The sequence below is a fragment of the Phascolarctos cinereus genome, unplaced genomic scaffold (genome assembly GCF_003287225.1).
Source record: "Phascolarctos cinereus isolate Bilbo 61053 unplaced genomic scaffold, phaCin_HiC Scaffold_2;HRSCAF=192, whole genome shotgun sequence".
NCBI lineage: Eukaryota > Metazoa > Chordata > Mammalia > Diprotodontia > Phascolarctidae > Phascolarctos > Phascolarctos cinereus.
In genome coordinates, this window is record NW_027555625.1 from 60,867,121 (window position 1) to 60,889,552 (window position 22,432).

Here is a 22,432-nt window from a genome sequence, read left to right on the forward strand (position 1 = left end):
ATTATAATGAGATTCCTTGTTTCTGGGGTAGATTTTCGCATTTTAGATTGTAAGGCTGAAATTCCTGTCCAATGGGAATTTAAGGCCAGTGGTGGGTGGGTATCTCTGGGTTAGGACTATATAACCTTTGTTCTGGCCTTTGTGCCTTGCCTCCCTTCGCTCGGACTGCCGGACAAAGCAGACGCCCGCTTCTCGCGAGAACGTAATAAATCTTTCACTTTATACTAGAAAATCTCTGAGTGTTATTTTTGGGTAGCTGTAGCACACATTCCCAAATATACTCACCTAGTGAATAGCAGGGCAGCTAGGTGGCCTGGTGGATAAAGTGCCAGGACTGAAGTCAGGAAAACTTATCTTCCTGATTTAAAATCTGGCCTCCAACACCTACTAGCCGAATGATCCTGGGCAAGTCACATCACTGTTTGCCTCAGTTTCTTCAGCTGTAAAATGAGCTGAAGAAGGAAATGGCAAACCAGTATCTCTGCCAAGAAAACCCCAAATAGGGGCATGAAGAATTGGACACGACTGGAAAATGGCTCAAAAATAAACAACAAAAGTTAATAGTTATAACTTTAGTTTTGGTGGGTTTTTTTTTTTTTACATTTATTTCCTGCTGTTTCCTACTGGTTCTCTCCTCCACCCTCCTCTACTCTCAGTTCCATAGTGAGTAACTGGAAGTTGAAAGGACATACTGTTTGTCTACCTCCCCTCCCCTGCCTTATCATCTCCATCACGTTTCTGGGGACAATCATTTTCTGAGAAACCTCTCTCTGCAAGGCGATTTTCCCCCCATGTGAATATTTGCAAATAATTCTCTCCCATTATCTTTTCCTGAGTCTCTGTAGCATTGTTAGATTTCTGGCAGGTGCCTTGCTCTAAATATTCCACCAGATGCCTGCTCACTGTCTCCTGCCTCCCTTTCTTTTCCTAAACAAAATTGATGGTCAAATTAACTGTGCCTGACAGCTTCCTAAGCATGTCACTCCCATAAGTCTCCCACTTCTGTACTAAGTGAAGAGAAATCGTGCTCTGTCCTCTGTTCTCTGGGACCAAGACTGGCTGTTGTATAAATAATCTGATCTTTGCCACCTTGTAGCATTATTTTAATTTTGATCTTGCTTAGTTCTCTCTCTCTTTATATATATATGTATATATATATATATATATATATATATATATATATATATATACACACACACACACACATATATATGTATGTATGTATGTATATATGGTTCATTCTAAATATATTCTATACACACACACACATATATTCATTCCTCTGCTTCTCTGAATTCCCAATGTGTATTCCTTTTTACAGTTCAAAATGTTACAGAGAAACTTAAACTAAGAAAAGTGAAATGACTTACTCAAGGTCACACAACTAGCAAGTATGAAAGATGGGATTTTGAGGTCTCAAGTTGGAGTTCCCTTTTGACTTCCCTGGTCACTTATATTGCATTGAAACTAATGGAAGGAGCATCCTTCAACTCTACGTAGATAAAGATGAAATTTGGGGGACACATACACTTCCCTTTCCTCATTACTCTATGTTTGAGTTTCAGCTCTGCCATTAATTTACTGCTGATTTTGGGAAAGTCACTTTCCTTCTGGAGGCGTCAGTTTCCTCATCTGTAAAATGGGGGAGGTTGGACCAGATGTTCTCTAGGGCCTTTTCTAGCTCCATGTGCTGCCAGTCTCTGGGGATGACTTGCCCTTGTTATCACAGTATCCTTGAATAATTGAATAAATGAATGAATAAATAATGAAAAATCACTCCATAACAGTTCATACTCTGTGCCAGGCATATGTTACAGATAAGGACATTGAGACAGAAAAAGGGTAAGTCTTTGAATTAATCCTTTAATTAAACTAAGCCTCCACTAAGGAGAATATCAGAAAAGGGAAGAGTATGTGTGACAAAAATTTTCTTTTTAAGTAGAACTGAAGGATGCTCCTTCCATTAGGACTGGGTGGGATCACCTAATCTAATCCAATCCCCTTGTTTTTTCAGGTGAGGAAACTAAGGTCCCGAGGACAAAGACACAGCTAAGAAAGTTTTGGGGCTGGCAGCTGAGCCCGGTATCTCCTTCTGCCTCTGGTAAGTTTCACACTAAGAGATACAATGAGACACAGAGGGAGACGTGGCAGGACCCTAAAGGCAGCTTCCCCTTCACTGCTCCACCCACCGCCCCAGTCTCCAGGAAGTCTCCAGGAACCCATGTGGCTCCTTCCCAGGGCCCGATGGGAAATTAGTGCCTTTTGTTCTGTTTTGTTTCCAGCACCTCCTGTACCTCCACCCTCGAAGTAGGACCCCTGCATCTCTCCCTCTGGACAACACGTGGCCGAGGCCTCCCCTGGGTACCCTTCTGGGCATGGAGAAGGCACAGAGGCTGCTGCTGCCGCTGCTGCTGCTGCTGCTGCTGCTGCTGCTGCTGCTGGTCGGGGCGGGCATAACCCCCAGCGGCGGCTCTGAGCTAAGAGACAGAGCCCATGCTCTCATGAGAGCCTACCCGCTCATCGATGGGTATGTACCTGCCTCCTCCCCACCCTGACCCTCCCAGGCATCAGGGGTAAACTGATGCCGAGATTTGGTCTCCATGACGGTGGGCAAGTCCTTATTCTGCCAAATCCAGTTCATCTGCCCTAAGATCTGGGCCTGCCTTTTCCCTGCCCCACCAAGGGCTGTGCTGGACTGGGACTGACTTTAGAGTGACCCAAGGTCAGAGCATTGTTTCATCTCCATTTTTGTAGCAAATTGAAGTGAGCTGGAGAGACCTGGCCTCATTTCTGAGGTAGGTAGATGGACCATAGCATTGGACTTGGGGGTCAAGAAGACCTGAGTTCAAATCTGGCCTCAGATATTTATTAGTGTGTGACCCTGGCCAAGTCACTGAACTTCTGCCTGCGTCAGTTTCCTCATCTGTAAAGTGGGGATAATCCTAACAGCTACCTCATATGGTTGTTGTGAGGGTCACATGAGATAATATATGTTGAGCACTTTGCAAAACTCCCGGTGATAAATAGATGTTAGCTCTTATTACTATCATTATCCCCATTTTATGGATGAGAAAACCAAAGATTGAGACATAAAGTGACTTCTTCCATCTTGGAAATGTCAGTACTGGGATTTGAACCCTTTTTTCTTTCTTTCTTTTTTTTTTTTTTGCTAGACAATGGGATTAAGTGACTTGCCCAGGGTCACATAGCTAGTGAATGTTATGTGTCTGAGGGCAGATTTGAACTCAGGTTCTCCTGACTTCAGGGTCGGTGCTCTATCCACTGTGCCACCTAGCTTACCCTGAACCCCTTTTTCTTTTCTTTTCTTTTTTTTTAGGCAACTGGAGTTAAGTGACTTACCCAGGGTCACACAGCTAGTGAATGTTATATGTCTGAGGGCAGATTTGAACTCAGGTCCTCCCGACTTCAGGGTCAGTGCTCTATCCACTGTGCCACCTAGCTGTCCCTGAACCCCTTTTTCTTTTCTTTTTTTTTTTTAGGCAACTGGAGTTAAGTGACTTACCCAGGGTCACACAGCTAATAAGTGCCAAATGTTTGGTCTGAGGCTGGATTTGAACTCAGGTCCTCCTGACTTCAGGGCTGGTGCTCACTGCACTACCTAGGTGCTCCTGAACCCCTTTTTCTAATAACTCACACTGCTTCACTAGGGCACCTTATCAGTCACTGCATTCAAGCAGCTTGTGGCCCTCCTGCCAAAGGATGCTTAATCTCCATCCTCAGTCCTCCCTGACCTTGACACTTGACCCCTCTCCTTCCCCACCTCTGCCCCCTCCCCCATCCCCTGACCTTGGCCCCTGACGCCTGCTTCCCTCCAACCTTGGCTCTTGACCTCCACTCACTGCCCCCTGACCCAGGCTCTCTCTCCTATAGCCATAATGACTTACCAGGAGTCCTGAGATGGTTTCATCAGAACAGACTCCAAGGCCTCAACTTGAGAACCTTCAACAAAAGTCAAACCAACATCCAGAAGCTTCAAGCAGGGATGGTGGGAGCCCAGGTAGAACATCCAAATACAGTCGCCATTGATCAGCTCCCTACCCCTCCTCCCTCACTACCATTGCCCCCTGCCCAGCATACAGTAGGTGTTTAATAAATGCCTGTTCACAGGATTCACGGACTTAGACTTGTAAGGAACCTGTAGCCCATCTAATCCAACCTCCCATCTCGTCCAGCCCCCTCATTTTACAGATGAGGAAACTGAGGCAAGCAGAGGTTAGTGACTGGCCCTGGGTGAAATAGCTAGTAAATGTTTGAGACAGGATTTCGAACCCAGGTCTCCTGGCTCAAAGTCTAATATTCTAAGTCCTGCTAGAACAGAGAAGACATTTGAAAAGAAATCAGGTCCAAAGTTTGTAGACCTCATTCTTGTCCCCAGGAATTAAATGGATATCTGTGGGTTGTTGTTATTGTTGGCACAATTTACTTTATTTTAAAAATTCGTTTTTATATTATTTTCATTTCTATGTCCTCTTCCTCCTGCCTCTTCCTTCCTCACTCAGTGAAAAAGGAAAAAAAATACCACAAACTTTTGTTGTTGTTGTTCAGTCATTTCAGTCCCGTCTGACTCTTCCTGAGCCCACTTGGGGTTTTCTTGGCAAAGATAGTGGAGTGGTTTGCCATTTGCTTCTCCAGCTCATTTTATAGATAAGGAAACTGAGGCAAACGAGGTAAAGTGACTTGCCCAGGGTCACACAGCTACTAAGTGTCTGAGGTTGGATTTGAACTCAGGTCTTCCTAACTCCAGGCCCAGCACTGTATCCACTGGGCCACCTAGCTGCCCCTTAAAAATATGTACAGTCAAGTAAAACAAATTCCCAAAGTAGCCATGTCCATAACATATATAGATATAGATATAGACGTAGACGTAGACGTGGACGTGGACGTGGACGTGGACGTGGACGTGGACATAGACATAGACATAGACATAGACATGGACATGGACATGGACATGGATATGGATATGGATATAGATATAGATATAGATGTTTCAGTCTGCACTCTGAGTCCATCAGCTCTCTATCCAGAGGTAGGCAGGAACTGGGTTGATCAGAGTTCCTAAGTCTTCCCAAATTGTTTATCTTTAGTAACAAGTTGTTGTTACTATTAAACTATTCTCCTTATTCTGTTCACTTCACTCTGCATCATTTCATATACATTTTTCCAGATTTCTCTGAAACTATCCCCTTCATTCTTTTTTTTTTGGCTAGGCGATGGGGTTAAGAGACTTGCCCAGCATCATACAGCTAGTAAGTGTCAAGTGTCTGAGGCCAGATTTGAACTTAGGTCCTCCTTACTCCAGGGCCAGTGCTCTATCCATTGTGCCACCCAGCTGCCCCCATCATTTCTTTTTTTTTTTTACATTTAATTTTTATTTTATTTTTTCTCAATTGTAAAAAGATTTTTAACATGTTTTTAAAAATTTGAGTTCAAAATTCTCTCTTTCTCTCCCTTCTTCCCTCTTTGAGAGGGCAAGCAATTTGATATAGATTATACATGTACAGTCATGCAAAACATTTCTATGTTAGCCATATTGCAAAAGAAAAAACAGATTTAAAAAAAAGAATAATAGAGAAAGTTTAAAAAGTGGGCAGCTAAGTGGCGCCATAGTGAATAGAGTGCTGGGCTTGGAGTCAGGAAGGTTTGAGTTCAAATCCAACCTCAGACACTTCCTAGCTATGTGACCCTGGGCAAGTCATTTTATCCTGTTTGCCTCAGTTTCTTCATCTGTCAAATGAGCTGGAGGAGGAAATGGCAAACCACCCCAGTATCTTTGCCAAGAAAACCCCAAATGGGGTCACGAAGAGTCGGACACGACTGAAAAATGATGGAACAAAAACAATAAAAAGTGTGCTTTGATCCACATTCACACTCCATGAGTTCTTTCTCTGGAGGTAGATTGCATTTTCCATCATAAGTCCTTCATTGTATTGCTGAGAATAGCTAAGTCATCCACACTTAATCATCGTACAATATTGCTGTTGCTGTGTACGTGTTTTCCTGGTTTTCCAATATTTATCATTGTCCTTTTCTGCCATCTTAGCCAAACTGATGGATGGGAGGTGGCATCTCAGGGTTATTTTAATTTGCATTTCTCTAATTAGTAGTGATTTAGAACAGTTTTTCACATGACTATCGATAGCTTAGATTTCTTCCCCTGCAAACTGCCTATTCATATCCTTTGCCAATTTATCAATTGGAGAGTGGCCTTTTTTCTTATAAGTTTGACTCAGTTCCCTAACATATCTTAGAAATGAGATTTTTATCAGAGAAACTTGTTAAAAAGATCCCCACCCCCATTTCCCACTTCTCTTTCAGTTTTAGCTGCATTAGTTTTACTTGAGCAAAACTTTTAAATTTTATATAACCAAAATTGGGGCTAGGTTGTGAAGAACAAATTGAGATTTATATTTTATCCTAGAAGCAATAGGGAGTCCCTGGATTTTATTGAGTAGAGGGGTGACGCGGCCAGATCTGAGCTTTGCCAGCTTTGTGGAGGATGGATGGGAGTAGGTAGAAATTTGAGGCAGGGAGGTCAGAGGTCAGCTGGCAGGCCGCTGCAATAGTGACAGGCAAGGACTAGAAGCAAAGTGCTGGCAGTGTGAGTTGTGATGACGGAATGGGTACTTATCTTGTAGAGAGGGGAGAATCACGGATGAGATTTCAGAGCTGGAAGGAACCAGGGGTTCTCAAATGCTGAGAGTTTGAACCCCCAGCCCTATATTTCTGATTCATCCTCCTGTATCCCCTCATTCTCCAGACCCGGTTTCTAGGTTAAAGGCCAGGCATCTAATGGGAGAAAGGAGGGTTCTCCAGGTCTCATCCCAGGCTCTGGTGTCATGTCTTGTGTCCCCCTTAGTTCTGGTCAGCCTATGTCCCCTGCCAGACTCAAGACAAGGATGCTTTGCGTCTAACCCTGGAGCAGATCGATGTCATCAAACGGATGTGCAATGCTTATGAGGAGCTGGAGTTTGTGAGCTCGGCGCAAGGTTATGCCTCTTGGGGCTTGGGGGACAGGGGAAAAGGAAGGAGACCCACCCCTCCCAGAGAGCCCTTCTCAGCCTCTGCTCAAAGCTCTGAGCCGTCCCCCAGACATCCAGCTCCTTGGCCCCTTTCTTACCCTAAATGAGCAATGCCGCCAGCCAGGACCTGACTGAGAGTCCTGTGTGCGAGGGGATCCCCCAGATACATGCATATTAGCCCAGAAGTGTCTTAAGAGGACCTTGGAGCTGGAATATAATGGTGGAATTAGTTCAAGAGGGCATAATCTTTCTGCAGGATTTGACGGCAAACCTTAGTGACCCTTCTGTCCCTCAAGAGAAGGGTCAGATCCCCTGGGATCAGTGGGGGTGGAGGGTGGGCTTCTCAAAGCCGCTGGCTGCAGCGGCCTGATATATCCTGAGAAGGGGGATGAGGGTATAAGAATCTTTCCTCTTCTCTTCCCTCCCCTCTCCTCTCATCCCCTTTCCTCATGTCCCCTCCCCTCCAAGATAGCAACAACTTGCTTTGGGAACCATTGCTCCTTCTTCTCCCATCCCCAGAGCTTAAGGAGAGCCGGAAGCTGGCTTGCCTGATTGGGGTAGAAGGGGGCCACTCCATGGATGGAAGCCTGGCCGTCTTGCGGGCATTCTATGACCTCGGAGTGCGCTATATGACTCTGACACATTTCTGTAACACACCCTGGTAAGGATAAGGATTTGTTGGGGGTGAGGTTCCTACTAAATTCCATTTTTCTTTTTTCTTTCTTTTTCTTTTTTTTTTTTTTGGCTAGGCAATGGGCTTTAATGACTTGCCCAGGGTCATATAGCTAGTAAATGTCAAGTGTCTGAGGCTAGATTTGAACTCAGGTCCTCCTTACTTCAGGGCTGGTGTTCTATCTACTGCGCCACCTAGCTGCCCTCTAAATTCCATTTTTCAATGAATAAACTTTAGTTTTCTCTCCTTCCTGCCCTCTATCCCCAATTTAAAAGAAAAAACAAAAACCCTCGAACAAACATACATAACCAAGCAAAACAAATTGCCACATCGGCCATGTCCAAAAATGTGTCTGGTTCTGTATTTTTCGTACATCCCCTCTCTGTCAGGAGATGGGTAACCCAGAACTTGGTTCTTCCACCATTTTCTGTCTTTACAATGCAGCCCTTATTCTCTAAACTGTTTTCCTGGTTCTAGAGCCCAGGTATTCTAAAGAACATGAGGGCACAAAATGGCCATCCTTCCAGGGCTTGGGCTTCCAAGATGGAGTTCGTGCTGGGTCCAGTCCAACCCTGGGGTGGGTGGGAAGAGAGAGTTCTAGAGCTCAATGCTTCCCTGGACCCTGGGTTCTAGGAAGATTTTCAGTCTTAGTATACATCTTTCCTCTTTTAGAGGGAGTAAGGTATTGTGTGGCTGAATTGGGTGGATGTTCAAAGTTGGGAGATGCTAGCTTTGTCTCTATTATAGCTAATTTACTTTGGTTTTTTGCTGTATCCTACAGGGCAGAGAGCTCCACCAAGGGTCTGCATCACTCTTACCCGTATATTAAGGGACTAAATACTTTTGGTGAGGTATGAGGTCTCAGGAGTGGAGTGGGAGGCTGGGCCCACTATCTTAGGGACCCGAGAGGTCACCTAGTACAACTGGTACCAGAACCCAGCTGCCAGTGGTTGTGTAGATTCTTCCTGAAGACCTTCAGGGAAGGGGACTTACAACTTCCAGAGGCATCTCAGTCAACTTTTAGGCAGACAAGGTTGTTGGGAGGTTTTCTCTTTTACCGTGCTGAAATCTTCCTCTCTGCCCTGTCTACATAGCTTCTGGCTCTGCCCTCTGGTGCCAAGCAGAATAATGCTAGCTCCTCTTCCCCGGATGGTCCTTGAAGACAGCTATCATATCCCCTTCTCTCCCCCCAAGGTTTTTGTTCATGCTAAATGCCCCCAATTCCTTCAACTGACCTTTGCATGGCCTGGTCTCCAGGTCCCCTCACCACCCTGGTTATCATCTCCTGGTGGGCTCCATGATCCACTCCAGAAGGCATTCCCTAGCTCGTTGGCCTAAAACTAACTCCAGCTTGCTCTCTTCCTTCCTTCCTTGACCCTGATGCGCCAGCAAGTGATACTGGAAATGAACCGTCTGGGTATGATGGTGGACCTGTCCCATACGTCGGATGCCACGGCCAGCAGGGCGATGATTGTGTCTCAGGCTCCGGTGATCTTCTCTCACTCATCTGCCTTCTCAGTGTGCAACAACACTAGGAATGTACCAGACACTCTCCTGAAGCAGTTGGTGAGCCATCATAACCCTGCCGGATGCCAGGCCTGAGACGCTTCGCACCCTCTCCTCCCATCCCCAGAGCTCCTCAGCCTTTCAGCTCCCAAAACCTTGTTATCCTTACTAGGATGTGTTACAGAAGGGTGTCAGGGTTATATATACCGCACTCTGAGGTCATAGAGTACCCACAAGATGGTGGAGCTTCCACTCCAAGCAGGCAAGCCAGCTTTTGGCTCTCCTTGAGCCATAGGAGAGGAGGGAACAGTGCGACAGACATGCTTGCCTGAATCCATAGGTTCTCTCCCCTCCTCACAATCCATCACAGAAGCCAGGGACCCCCAGGGTGAGCAGAGGGCAACAGAGATCCCCAGGATTCAGGATCGTAGGATTGGAAGTTAAGAGGCTTCTTGGAGACCATCAGGAATCCAAACCCTTCACTTTACAGATGAAGGAATTGAGGCACAGAGGGGTTATATGAAGGCAGCAATCTGGATTGAAGGTGCCACGGAGCATCCCACCTAGCTGCCTGCAGACTTCCCCTCCTCCAGTCTCTAGTCTGCTTAAAGTGTTCAGTTCCCATTCCTTGGAGAGAGAAGGGTGACAGAGGATGGGTGGGGTGTAGGATTTGTTAGGAGGATAGGGTACAAGAATAATGAGAAAGCAGGAATGGATCTTGACCTGCCCCAAGGCAACCTCATTGGCTGCTCTGAAGGGTTGTGTCTGGTTCTGCAGAAAAAGAATGGCGGCATTGTGATGGTGACCTTCTCTGTAGGCGTGATTCAGTGTGAACTGTTGGCCAACATCTCCAAGGTAGCAGGTAAGACCCAAATCCCTGGCCCCCTGGCCAAGGAACTGTGGCTCCTTAGAGGTGAGCAAGTGAGTGGGAGGAGAGGAATATAAAGACAAGGAGTGTATCCTGGAGGAAGGGAGGGTCATGAACCTCTGTCTTGCCCCATGCTAAGAATCCTGGCTCTCTGTTCCCTTAGATCACTTTGACCACATAAAGAAGGTTATAGGAGCCGAGTACATGGGGATTGGAGGAGACTACGATGGTGTCGTCCAGTGAGTATCTTATTTCACTTTCCTTGGAGTTGACTATGTGGTGGGAACCTGTCAACAGTGAGTCAACAAACATTTGTTAAGTGCTTGCTATGTGCCAGGTACTGTGCTCAGCCCGAGGGGTGTAAAAAGAATCCTAGATCTTGGGCTGAAAGGTCACGCAGTTCAATCCCCTCGTTTTATAGATGATGAAACTGAGGTCTATAGAGGTTAAGTGACTTGTTCAAGGTCTCACAGGTAGCACTGGCAGAGCTAGGAGCTGAACCTAGGCTGTTTGACTTCAAATCCACCAATCTGGGTTGGGTGGGAAAGGCCTTTGTGGAAGGAGGTATCAAATGCATTGGCACCATCAATCAATCAATAAACATTTATTAAGTGCCTGCTACGTGCCAGACACTACACTAAGCTCTGGAGATACAAAAAGAGGCAAAAAGCAGTCCCTGCCCTCAAGAAGGTTATAATCTAATAGGAAAGATAATCCTAACAAACCATATATAGGATAAGTCAGAAATAATTAACAGAAGGAAGGCCCTAGGATTAAGAGGGGTTGGAGATACCGGCCCTGGATTCAGAAGGACCTGAGTTCAAATCTGGCCTCAGACACATAACACTTACTAGCTGTGTGACCCTGGGCAAGTTACTTAACCCCATTGCCAAAACAAAAACAAAAAAAAAAAGAAAAAGAAAAAAAGAAGGGTTGGAGAAGGCTTCCTGAAGGTGAGACTTGAAGGAAGACAGGGAAGATAATAGGCAGAGATGAGGGGAAGAACATTCCAGGCATGGGGGACAGCCAGAGAAAATGTCCAGAGCTGAGAGATGGAGTGTCTTGTTCATAGAACAGCCACGAAGCCAGGGTCATCGGATCGAAGAGTATGTGGTGGCGAGTAAGAGGCAAGAAGACTGAAATGTGGGAGCAGCTTAGTGGTGCAGGGGATAGAGCACCGACCCTGGATTCAGGAGGACCTGAGTTCAAATCCAGCCCCAGACACATAACACTTACTAGCTGTATGACCCTAGGCAAGTCACTTAACCCCACTGCCTAGCCAAAAAAAAAAACTGCAAAGGGGTGTGTGTGTGTGTGTGTGTGTGTGTGTTGGAGTGTGTGGGGGGGGTCCTGTTAGGTTATGAAAGGCTTTGAATGACAAGCCGAGGATTTTGTATTTGTTCATTGTAACAGGGAACCACGGGAGTTATTGCATGGGAGAGTGACATGACCAGACCTGTGCTTTAGGAGTGGCTGACTGGAGTGTGGGGAGACTTGAGGCAGGCAGACCCATCAGCAGCTATTGTAATAGTCCAGGTGTGTGGTGAGAAGGGCCTGCACCAAGGTGAGGGCAGTGTCAGAGGAGAGAAGGGGGCAGATTCGAGAGATGTTGTGAAGATGAAATCAACAGGCTTTGGGGACAGCTCAGATATGGTGGGGTGAGAGAGAGGGAGGAGGCCAGGATGACTCCTAGGTTGTGCATGTGAGGGACTGGGAGGACGGGGTTGCCCTCCACAGTGATAGGAAAGGTAGGAATTGGGAAGGGTTTGGGGCAAGACTGGAGGTCAGCTGTTTGGGGCAGAAAAGTAGATTTGAGAATAATCAGCATAGAGATGGGGATTAAATCCTAGGGGGCTGATGAGATCACCAAGTGAGGTAGCATAGAGGGAGAAGAGAAGAGGACCCAGGACAGAACCCTAAGGGACACCCACGGTTAGAGGGCATGATCTGGAGGAGGAGCCAGCAAAGGAGACAGAGGGGTGGTCAAAGAGGTATGGGGAGAACAGGAGAAAGGGATGCCCCAACATCGTTGAACACCAGTGTCTGTCCCATCCCACTCATTCCTTTCAATCCCGTACTTCACAAAAGGCTGGGCTACACCCACAGCCAGCATTCCCTCCTCAACTCAGACACCCAGAAATTAAGAGCTGGAAGAGACTTGGGTTGCCAGGGATCACCCAGACTTGTCATTTGGGTCTCACCCCACTGCTCCACCCGATGTCTCTCTCGAAGGCCACTTGTCACTTTCCGAATTTAATTTAACACGGAGCTATTCCTGGGCTTGTGGTCAGCCAGTACCTGGCCAGACATCATCGCCCAATGATCGAGGTGCCCTCACACCTCACCTTCCTTTACCTCTCTGCACTAGCCCACACTGTTGCCCACTCTCCTCCTAGATATTTTTTCCTTCTCTTTACCTTTTTGGCACTGTCCTATCTTGGTTCTCCTCCCATCTTTGCTCATTTCTTTTCTTTCTCCTGCACCCTCAGTCAGATCACCCAAAGTTAAGGTCCTACTCCCCCACTCTCCTTTCTCTGCACTCTCTCCTTAGTAAATCTTACCCATTCCCACTGTTCCAGTAATCATCTTTACTCTCATGATTCTCAAAAATGGTAACTTCTTCCTGAATTTCAGTGCCTCTCCCTCCTCCCTTGTTCCCTTGGATATCAACCAAGCAAGTGATGAACATTTCTTAATCTCCTACTGTGCACTGGGCACTGTGCTAAGCATTGGGGTTAAACAGAGAGAAAAGACAGTCCCTGCCCTCAAGGAGTTTATAATTTAAAGGGAGAGACATCTTGCAAACAAATATATACAGAGCAAGTTATATGCAAGATAAATAGCAAATGAGAATTAAATAACCACATAAGAATATTTCATTATTATATAATTATACAGTATATATGTATGTCCTATACTATATCATGATATAGTATCATAATATGTTCTATAATATATTATTATATAGTATATGATGTTATATACTACATAATTATATAATGCCTTATATGTTAATATATAATTATATAGTATATTATATAATATACTATTATATATAGATATAGAGATAATTATATATAGATTAGATAGATATGTGCTGTATATATTATATACTATGTAATATATGTTAATATATAATTATATGGTATATATTATATAGCATATAATGATTGTATATAGGATGTGCTATATATTATATAATGATACAATACATTATATGTTAATATATAATTATATAGTATATGATATAATATAGTATTATATATAGATACTATATAGTATATGATATATATCACACATATCATATAGCATATGATATATATTATATACAATGATATAGTATATAGTACATGTTATATACTATTTCATTATATATGTTAACATATAATTATAGTATATATATAGCTATATATCATATAATGACATAGTATATATGATATGCTATATATTATGTAATAATATAATACATTATATGTTAATATATAATTATATGTCATATCTTGTATATAAAATAAAATATTATTATGTAATTATATGTTATTATATAATTAATGTTAAATAAATAACTAGCAGCTAGGTGGCACAGTGGATAAAGCACTGGCCTTGGAATCAGGAATACTTATCTTCATGAATCCAAATCTGGTCTTAGACATTAGCTGTGTGACCCTGGGCAAGTCACTTAACCCTGTTTGCCTTGGTTTCCTCATCTGTAAAATGAGCCTAGTTATCTTTGATTGTGTGCTCACATACCATTTTCAGATTAATTAAAAAACCCAACTCTGTCCCTCTGGTCACATGCTCAAGAACCCTCCACAATTCCCTCAGTTTCATAATCTGTCAAATGGGTTGGAGAAGGAAATACAAACCACTCCAGTATCTTTGCCAAGAAAACCCAAATGGGGTCATGAAGAGTCAGATATGACTAAAAAGACTGAATAACAAATGTGGGAATAAGCTTTAGTTAACAATGCATACTTATCATGATGGTTTTCTCTTTTTTTCTTATTTTGTTCAATTGGGTATAAAAGGTAGGGAAAAAAGTGCTTATTTTTTAAAAAAAACCCTAAATTTTTGGAATGAAAGTTATAATTTAGCTGGGGAGACATAGACATGACAAGATAACCAGATGAGGCACTGTGGGATCAGAGCGAGATTATTGGTCCAGGTAATACCTGCTTAAAGGGGATCAGAGCAGGGAGAGGTCCCTGTGAGCTACAGTGATTAGAGAAGGCTTGTAGAGGAAGTGAGACTTGGACAAGGAGAAGGGAATTCCAGGTAGGACAAGGAGTGTGAATAAAAGTATGTTTGGGAACAATAATAATAATGACTTCCAAGGATGCCATGCTTCATGTTCCCCTTCATATATCTGACTAGAGGGGAGTGAGCACATAGGGGAGTAGTCAGAGCCAGAGCCAGAGCCAGACTGTAGTATCCCTTTAATGGCTAATGGCTAAGGAGATTGAACTTTGTGTATTAGGTAATGGGGAATTGTGACAGATGATGAAACTGAGGCAAACAGGGTGAAGTGACTTGCCCAGGGTCACACAGCAAGTAAGTGTTTGAGGCCAGATTTGACCTCACGATAAGTCTTTCTGACTCCAGGCCAGCACTCTGTGCACTATGGCTCCACCTAGCTGCCCAATTCCCATATTGGCCATGCTCAGAAATATGTTTCTCATTCTTCATTCTGAGTCCATCACCTCTCTGGCAGAAGGTGGGGAGCACACTTCATTTTGGGTCCTCTGGAATCATAGTTGATCATGGAATTGATCAGAGTTCTTGAGCCTCGTAAAATTGTTTATTTTTGCCATATTTTTGTCATTGTATAAGCTGACCTCCTGGTTCTGCTCAGTTCACTCTCCATCAGTTCTTAGAGGTCTTCCTCCATTTCTCTGAAACCAGCCCCTTTATCATTTCTTTCAGCTCAATAATATTGCATTACATTGATAAACCATAGCTTGTTCAGCCATTCCCCATTAGATGGGCACATCTCCCCCTTAGTTTCCAGTTTTTTATAGATGTAAAGCATAAACTTTACATAAAGCTGGCTGAGATCATATCTTCAGTTCTTTATATCCCTTCCAAGCTCAGCACAAGGCGCTAGGGAAGGGAAGGAGAAGGGAGTAATCATTTAATTCGGTACTTACTATGTGCCAGGCACTGTGGTAAGTGCTTTTTACAAATATTATCTCATTTGAGCCTCACAATAACCCTTTGAGGTAGGTTATTATCCCAATTTTACAGTTAAGGAAACTGAGGCAAACAAAGGCTAAGTGACTTGCCCAGGGTCATACAGCTATTAAACGTCCAAGGCTGGATTTGAACTCACAAAGGTGAGTCTTCCTGATGCCCTTCCCAGCACTCTATCCACTGTGCTAGCTCACCTAATCAGCCTCAATAAATGTTTATTGGTTATGATGATGATATATATAGGCTATGTAGACTTGAGCAGCTTCTCTGGACCCTGCTTCACACAACAGGTGTGACCCTGGAGAGAATGGGGAGGTTGAGGGTCAGACTTCCTCCATACTGCTCCTGGTCCCCAGGCTACAGGTCCTGGAAAAGGATTCCTCCTCATTTGGGAAATGTGAGAAGCAGCTGGGTCAGTATCCCTGGAGAGAAGAGAATTTTTGGAATGAAGAAAGAGGAAAGTGAAACCTGGGTCTACCTGGGCTTCCATCCGCCTTCCTCAATGGTTTTCACTGGGAAAGGTGTGATTAGCCCTAAGATGGCCCCTGCTCAGAAAGGCTTCTATTATAGGAAAGTCCAATCAGTAGTAAGCATTTGCTAAACTGCAGGAATTCAGAGGAAGGTGTGAGCACTGTGGAACACCTCTCAAAGAAAGCCCTTTTCATCTCGGTTGAAAGTAAGGTGGGGACATTGGTGAAAGTTGGTCACTTGCAGGTTTCCCAAAGGCCTGGAAGATGTCTCCAAATACCCTGCTTTGATTGAGGAGCTGCTGAGGCGAGGCTGGAGTGAGAAGGAACTGCAGGGTCTGCTTCGGGACAACCTCCTGAGAGTCTTTCAGAAAGTGGAGCAGGTGATGTCCAAACACCAAGGCTGCCATCTTGCCTTCTCTTGGGGTTAGGGTGAGCCTCCCCATTATGTCCCTACAAAGGGCTCCCCTAAAACTGGGTCACTTCCTCACACCTGTAGCTGGAGGAGGAGGGAAAGGCGTCAGCCTCACACTCCTGTCCAGGGACCAGAACCTCAGAAAAAGCAGTTCAATGACGACATCCGTAGCCTGTCTTTCCCTCACAGTACAGCAAACTGTAGCCTTCCTTTTGAGAGGAAGGTTAACAAGGTCACAGGTTACTTCTCTGGGTTGGGTGTACCCACTCCTGTTGGGGGAAGAAGAGCCTCTGTGTCCAATGTCACTCCCTCCCCATACCCTATTTGGGAAGAGGGGGCTGCCAGCTAACAATGCCTCTCCTCAGGTGCGGCAAGAGAGCAAGTCAAAGACTCCCAATGAAGACATGATCTCTGAAATAGGACTGGATAATCAGTGCCATTCATCTTTCCGGCAACTAGCATCACTGAAGCCACATCAGAATGGGCAACCCTTCCTGCACCCAGCCCTGTACCTCACCGCCTTTGCCCTCGTCCTCACGTCCTCAATGATGCAGCTCTTCCCCTGAGATGGAAGGTTGGGTAGATCAGTGCCTATCTCAGAACAGATCTGGAGCCCTCAATTTTGGCCCTTGGGAGACAGACCCCAGCCTGGTTCAGGGGGACAGCCATATCCTCTCTTTCCCCTCTGGTACCCCTCTGCTTCCTGGCTAGGCTCCTGGCCCCATGTAAGCAGCAGAGAGGCCTGTCAGGCATTGGCTCCCAACCTACAGCCTTCTTTTCCAATGGTCAGTTAAGTTTCCAGTGGTTCTTCCTGAGAACCAGACTCATCCCCTGGGAATCAGCAGTGGAGGTAGGGAGGATGGTAATGATGGTCCAGGCCCAAGCAGCTCTTAGATTAGGCTGCAAATCACTCTCCCAACTGCTCCACGCTCAGGCCCAAACCCCTCTCTTGCTATCACATTATTTCTAGTAGGACTTGTGATTAGTAACCCCCTTTGCTTGGGCAGCCAGGGATGCAGCTCTGTTTCCCCCTCAATATAAGATCCAGCCCAGCGGAACCTCTGATGAGGGGAAACCAGACCTTGTCTGCCCTCTCTGCTTCCAGCCCCCCCAACTAGGAGAGGATGTCTCTAGGCCAGTCATTCAGGCAGGAGAGCCAGCAAGTGATGGGGCCATAGAGGACTGGAGCCTCAAGTTCTGACCTTCTCTGCACTGACTCAGATGCCTCTGGAGCCTGGGACCATTCATCTTCAATTTATGGTTCAATGAAACCGTATCCCATTAACATTCGCTTTCTGCTTGGAGGTAAAGACCTGGCTGTCTTTTAGCCTCAAATTTAGCATCATAGCATCTTATTAGCAGTCCGTGTCTTTTGGCGTGCTGTTCCTCTCTCCCTCCCTTTTCCCTTCTGAGGTTTATGTCATTTCTAGACCCTCATTCTGAATTTCAATGAGAAAATTTCTAAATTTTCCCTTGGAAAGGCTGCTAGGATTAGATACGGCATTGACTTCTACCCAACAACACTTACCCACTAGCCTAGGTCAAATGAGTACAAATAAACATTAGAAATAATTTGAAAATCTGTGTCTTCTCTGTTTCCTAGCTTGTGCCTGGTGGGGTGCTGATGTTTAATCTACAGGCAGACCTTGGTCTCTGGTGGGGGATGGGGGTAGGGGGGACAACTTGTTTGTTAGATCATTTCTCAAAAAGACAGACTTAGGGCTTGACCCAAGGTCCTTTGGGAGCACAAGACACTGGTTTTCCTTATGTCCCACCAAGATTGGCCTGGCATCTGGAGGAAGAGGAAGAATATTCTACTGTGCTTCCTTACCTTTTCTGTAGGAATTCCTGTTCCTCTAGACTGGCTGCGGTGGGAAAGGGAAGCCCAGGACCGCCATGATGGGGAGGAAAAAGGGAAATTCTCTCAATCTAGGTCAGGCTGAGTGTGGGGTATTTACTGCCTCCGTACCAAGTTTCTCTATTCCTGTACCCAAGACAGGTGGCACTGAGCTCACTTATGTCCAGTTACTGGATGATCAATCATCCAGACTTTGGATTCCAAAGGCTTCCTTTGGGTATAATTGAGAGAAGGAACTCTGTTGCCCATTGGGGTATTGTTTGTTGGGGGTCCCCTCCAGGGTTAGGAGTACGGTCATCTCCATCCTTGAGCCGGTCCTCTCCACTCCCTGTCCAGCTATTGCTCCATGTTCTTGCCATTTAAGTAGAAATATCCTTATCACTGTTTCACAGACAAGAAAAATGGAATCAGAGGTGCAGAGCCCAAGAGCACGTGGTTTCTATGTGGCAGAGCTGAGGCTCAAGCTCAGGTTTTCCAAATCCAAGTCCATTGCTCCACTATGTCATGGTACTGCCACCTTTTAGCTTGATCTTCAATCCTAGTCAAACCCAAAACTTCTAATACTAGAATCCGACTACATAAGTTTTTGATTCTTGTAGGCTGACTGGTGTTTCCTTTTCCTACACATCTACCTCTTCTCAGCATCTCTCCTTGCCTCCCCCACGGCAAACACAGTCCCTCACGTAGGTTTTAAGATAATCATGTGGGTAAGGGAAAGAGGGGATCTAGTAGACCCATGTATATAGGCATAAACAAAGAAACAGCCCCGGGATGGATCTCCGGAAAGGGGAAGGGAAGAGACAGTGAGGGAAATTAAGGCAATATAAAAAACCAAAAGATTATTAAAAACTTATTTTTAAAAAAGCTCCAGGTTATAGAGAAACAGGCATACTCATACATTGTTGGTAGAACTAAAAAAACTGGTAGAATTTTGGGAAGGTATTTCAACTTTCCTCCCCCGGTACCCATTTATTGTAGAAAAGGCTCCAAAGTAAAATGTGATCAACATGTGAGTAACCAATGCAGGTGGGGTAGAAGGGAAGGATTGTGTCACTGAGGGACACAGATTCCAAGCCAGGGTCCTATGTGGGCACAGGAGCTGTTCTTCAGGAGACTTAAGGGAACTGTGATTCAGTGCAGGGAAAATAGGTACAGGCAGAGTCACGAGAAGTAGGAGGGTCCTGATGCAGGGGGGAGCATTCAGGGTGGGCTATCCAAGTAGGAGGGAAAGGGTACACATCAGAGTCAGCTCAGGTGGGTGTTTGACTCCTGAGGCGAACAATCAGGTTCATCCCTAAGGGAATGGCAACTCTAGTCCAAAGCTGTCAATTCTACTTGGCCTCTCATCTGAACAGATTCTGTCTGTGCCTTCATTCCCAAGGATACAGGTTTCTGTGCACTATAGACATTTCTATGCTGACAGTGTGGGTGGATGGTCCTTTTGATCAGCACCAAGATCCATTCCTCATTCAGCTGCGCCTCATCTTCTGCAATCACTGAAACAATGTTGTCAGGATAAAAACCTAAGATGGAAAAAATGAGCAGATTGTGGTTTTCCAGGGTACAGGGAACTTCTCCTCTACACTTCCTATTGGTTATCCACATGTTGGTTATGTTTTTGAGCCTTTTATCCAGGAAAAGGGGACAGAGAGGAGAATTGAATACTTTCTCAGATTATGTGTGCAAAACACATCTGCTGTGGTCCAAGCCTATAACAGGATCCTACCAGTATTTAGTAACTGGCCATCCTCTCTTCTTTAGCGCCATCTACTTTCCCAGGTCATTGTCAAATCATACATTCTCTTTCCAGGTTTTTCTGAAGTCAGCCTGTTCATCATTTCTTACAGCACAATAGTATTCCATTACATTCATATACCACAACATGCTCAGCCGTTCCCCAATTGATGGGCATCCTCTCAATTTCCAATTCTTTGCCACCACAAAAAGAACTGCTATGAATATTTTTGTACATGTGGGTCCTTTTCCCATTCGTATGATCTCTTTGGGATATAGCCCTAGAAGTGCTATTGCTGGGTCAAAGGGTATGCACATTTTTATAGCCCTTTGGGCATAGTAACAAATTGCTCTCCAGAATGGTTGGATCATTTCACAAGTACACCAACAAAAAGCGTACATTCTCCATATGGTTTTATAACCATAAGAGTTGGTCAATCCCTGCTACTGAAGGAGGCTGAGGCTGATGGATCAATTGTGCTCGGGAGTTCTGAGCTGCAGCAGGGCTGAAGTCAATTGGGTGTCCAAACAAAGTCTGGCACCAATATAATGAGCCCTCAGAAATGGGGGAATACCAGGCGGCCTAAGGAGAGGCAAACAGACCCAGGCCAAAAATGGAGCAAGTCAAAACAAAAGATAGAGAAAATGGATAATCTTGCCAATTTTATAAAAAATAAGAGCCATTCCCCACCTGGTAAATGGTCAAAGGAGATAAATATGCATTTTTCAGAAGAAATTAAAGCTATAATAGTCACATAAAAAGTACTCTAAATCATTATTGATTAAAGAAATGGAAATTAAAACAACTCTGAGTTACCACCTCATACTTATTAGAATGGTTAACATGACAGAAAAGGAAAATGGCAAATGCTGGAGGGGATATGGAAAAATAGGGACATAAATGTGCTGTTTGTGGAGTTGTGAACTAGTTTGACAATTATTGGAACTATGCTCAAAGAGCTATAAAACTGTGCATACCCTTTGACCCAGCAATACTACTACTACTAGGTCTGTATCCCAGAGAGATCAAAGAAAAGGGGGAAAGGACCTAATATACAAAAATATTTATAGTAGTTCTTTTTTTAAAAAAATATTTTATTTTTAATTTATGGAATAAAACAAGCATTTCCATAACATAACACAATAAAAAAGATGACTGTACATGAAACTGCAAATCTACTACGCACAACTTGCTCTTCCTTTCAAATATACAACAAAATTATCACGTAAATTTCTTTTTTTATCTTTTTCTTCCCTCTCCCCCCACCCCCAAAGATGGCTACCATTAGACACAAATAGGTACATACATATATGAAAATTTATTCTATACATACTTCTATATTTACCAGTTCTTTCTCTGGATGCAAATAGCATCTTTCTTCATATGTCCTCTGTAATTAATTTGAGTATTTGTAATAGAAAAAATAAAGTATTTGCTCAAGGTCATTCTTTTTTTTTTTTTAATTTTTAGGCAAATGGGGTTAAGTGACTTGCCCCCGGTCAAGCAGCTAGTAAGTGTCAAGTGTTTGATCTGAGATCAGATTTGAACTCAGGTCCTCCTGACTTCAGGGCCAGTGCTCTATCTACTGCACCACCTAGCTGCCCCTTTAAGGTCATTCTTTTTTTTTGGGGGGGGGTTTAGGCAATTGGGGTTAAGTGACTTGCCCAGAGTCACACAGCTAGTAAGTGTCAAGTGTTTGGTTTGAGGCTGGATTTGAACTCAGGTCCTCCTGACTTCAGGGCCAGTACTCTATCCACTGCGCCACCTAGTTGCCCCCCTTTAAAGTCATTCTTAAAACAATATTGCTATTACTGTATACAATGTTCTCTTGGTTCTGTTCATTCCATTCTTCATTATTTCATGTAAGTTTTCCATGTTTTTCTAAGCTCATTGAGCTCATCATTTTTTAAAAATTTATTTTTAGTTTTTAACATTGACTTCCATAAGATTTTAAGTTCCAAATTTCTTCCCATCCCTCCCTTCCCCCACCCCAAAACAAAATGCAATCTGATATAGGCTCTACATATGTATGAATATACATTCATGTTAAACCTATTTTCACATTAGTCGTGTTGTAAAGAAGAATTAGAACCAATGGGAGAAACCACAAGAAAGAAGAAACAAAAAACAGGGAGAGAGAGAGCAAATAGTGTGTTTTGATCTACATTCAGACTCTACAGTTCTTTCTCTGGATGTGGATAACATTTTCCATTATGAGTCTTTTGGAGTTGTCTTAGATCATTGCATTGCTAAGATGAGATAAGTCTATCAAAGTTAATCATCACACAATGTGGCTGTTACTGTATACAACATTCTCCTGGTTCTGATCGCTTCACTCAGCATCAGTTCATATAAGTCTTTCCAGATTTTTCTGAAGTCTGCCTGCTCATCATTTCTTATAGCATAGAAATATTGATCACAATCATATAACACAACTTGTTAGGCCATTCACCAATTGATGGGGCATCCCTGCAATTTCCAGTTCTTTCCCACCACAAAGAGAGTTGCCTTAAACATTTTAGAACATAGAGGTTCTTTTCTTTTTTCTCTATTCACCTTTGGAAATAGACCAAATAGTGATATTGCTGGGTCAAAGAGAATAGGCAGTTTTGGGCAAATTCCAAATTGTTCTCCAAAATGGTTAGATCAGTTCACAATTCCACCAACAATGAATTAGTGT

The 22,432-nt window shown here is 44.1% G+C and overlaps 1 protein-coding gene across 3 annotated transcripts in view; it reads left to right on the forward strand.

The window, feature by feature from the left end:
• The window catches only part of LOC110210385 (dipeptidase 2-like), a 49,868-nt gene extending 32,129 nt beyond the window's left edge, over nucleotides 1-17,739 (forward strand). The window contains exons 1-12 of one of the 3 annotated variants that reach the window (XM_020989303.1): nucleotides 155-202; nucleotides 2,015-2,101; nucleotides 2,283-2,527; nucleotides 3,892-4,018; nucleotides 6,878-7,007; nucleotides 7,560-7,701; nucleotides 8,495-8,564; nucleotides 9,103-9,279; nucleotides 9,997-10,081; nucleotides 10,251-10,326; nucleotides 15,992-16,127; nucleotides 16,525-17,739. In XM_020989303.1, the coding sequence (XP_020844962.1) occupies nucleotides 2,376-2,527; nucleotides 3,892-4,018; nucleotides 6,878-7,007; nucleotides 7,560-7,701; nucleotides 8,495-8,564; nucleotides 9,103-9,279; nucleotides 9,997-10,081; nucleotides 10,251-10,326; nucleotides 15,992-16,127; nucleotides 16,525-16,725 (1,296 nt within the window). In that variant the 5' untranslated portion in view covers nucleotides 155-202; nucleotides 2,015-2,101; nucleotides 2,283-2,375 and the 3' untranslated portion in view covers nucleotides 16,726-17,739. Of the gene's footprint in view, nucleotides 1-154; nucleotides 203-2,014; nucleotides 2,102-2,282; nucleotides 2,528-3,891; nucleotides 4,019-6,877; nucleotides 7,008-7,559; nucleotides 7,702-8,494; nucleotides 8,565-9,102; nucleotides 9,280-9,996; nucleotides 10,082-10,250; nucleotides 10,327-15,991; nucleotides 16,128-16,524 lie in introns of those variants that run through there. The other 2 variants (XM_020989302.1, XM_078149413.1) reach the window with 2 other exon arrangements.
• The last annotated feature ends 4,693 nt before the right edge of the window (nucleotides 17,740-22,432 follow it).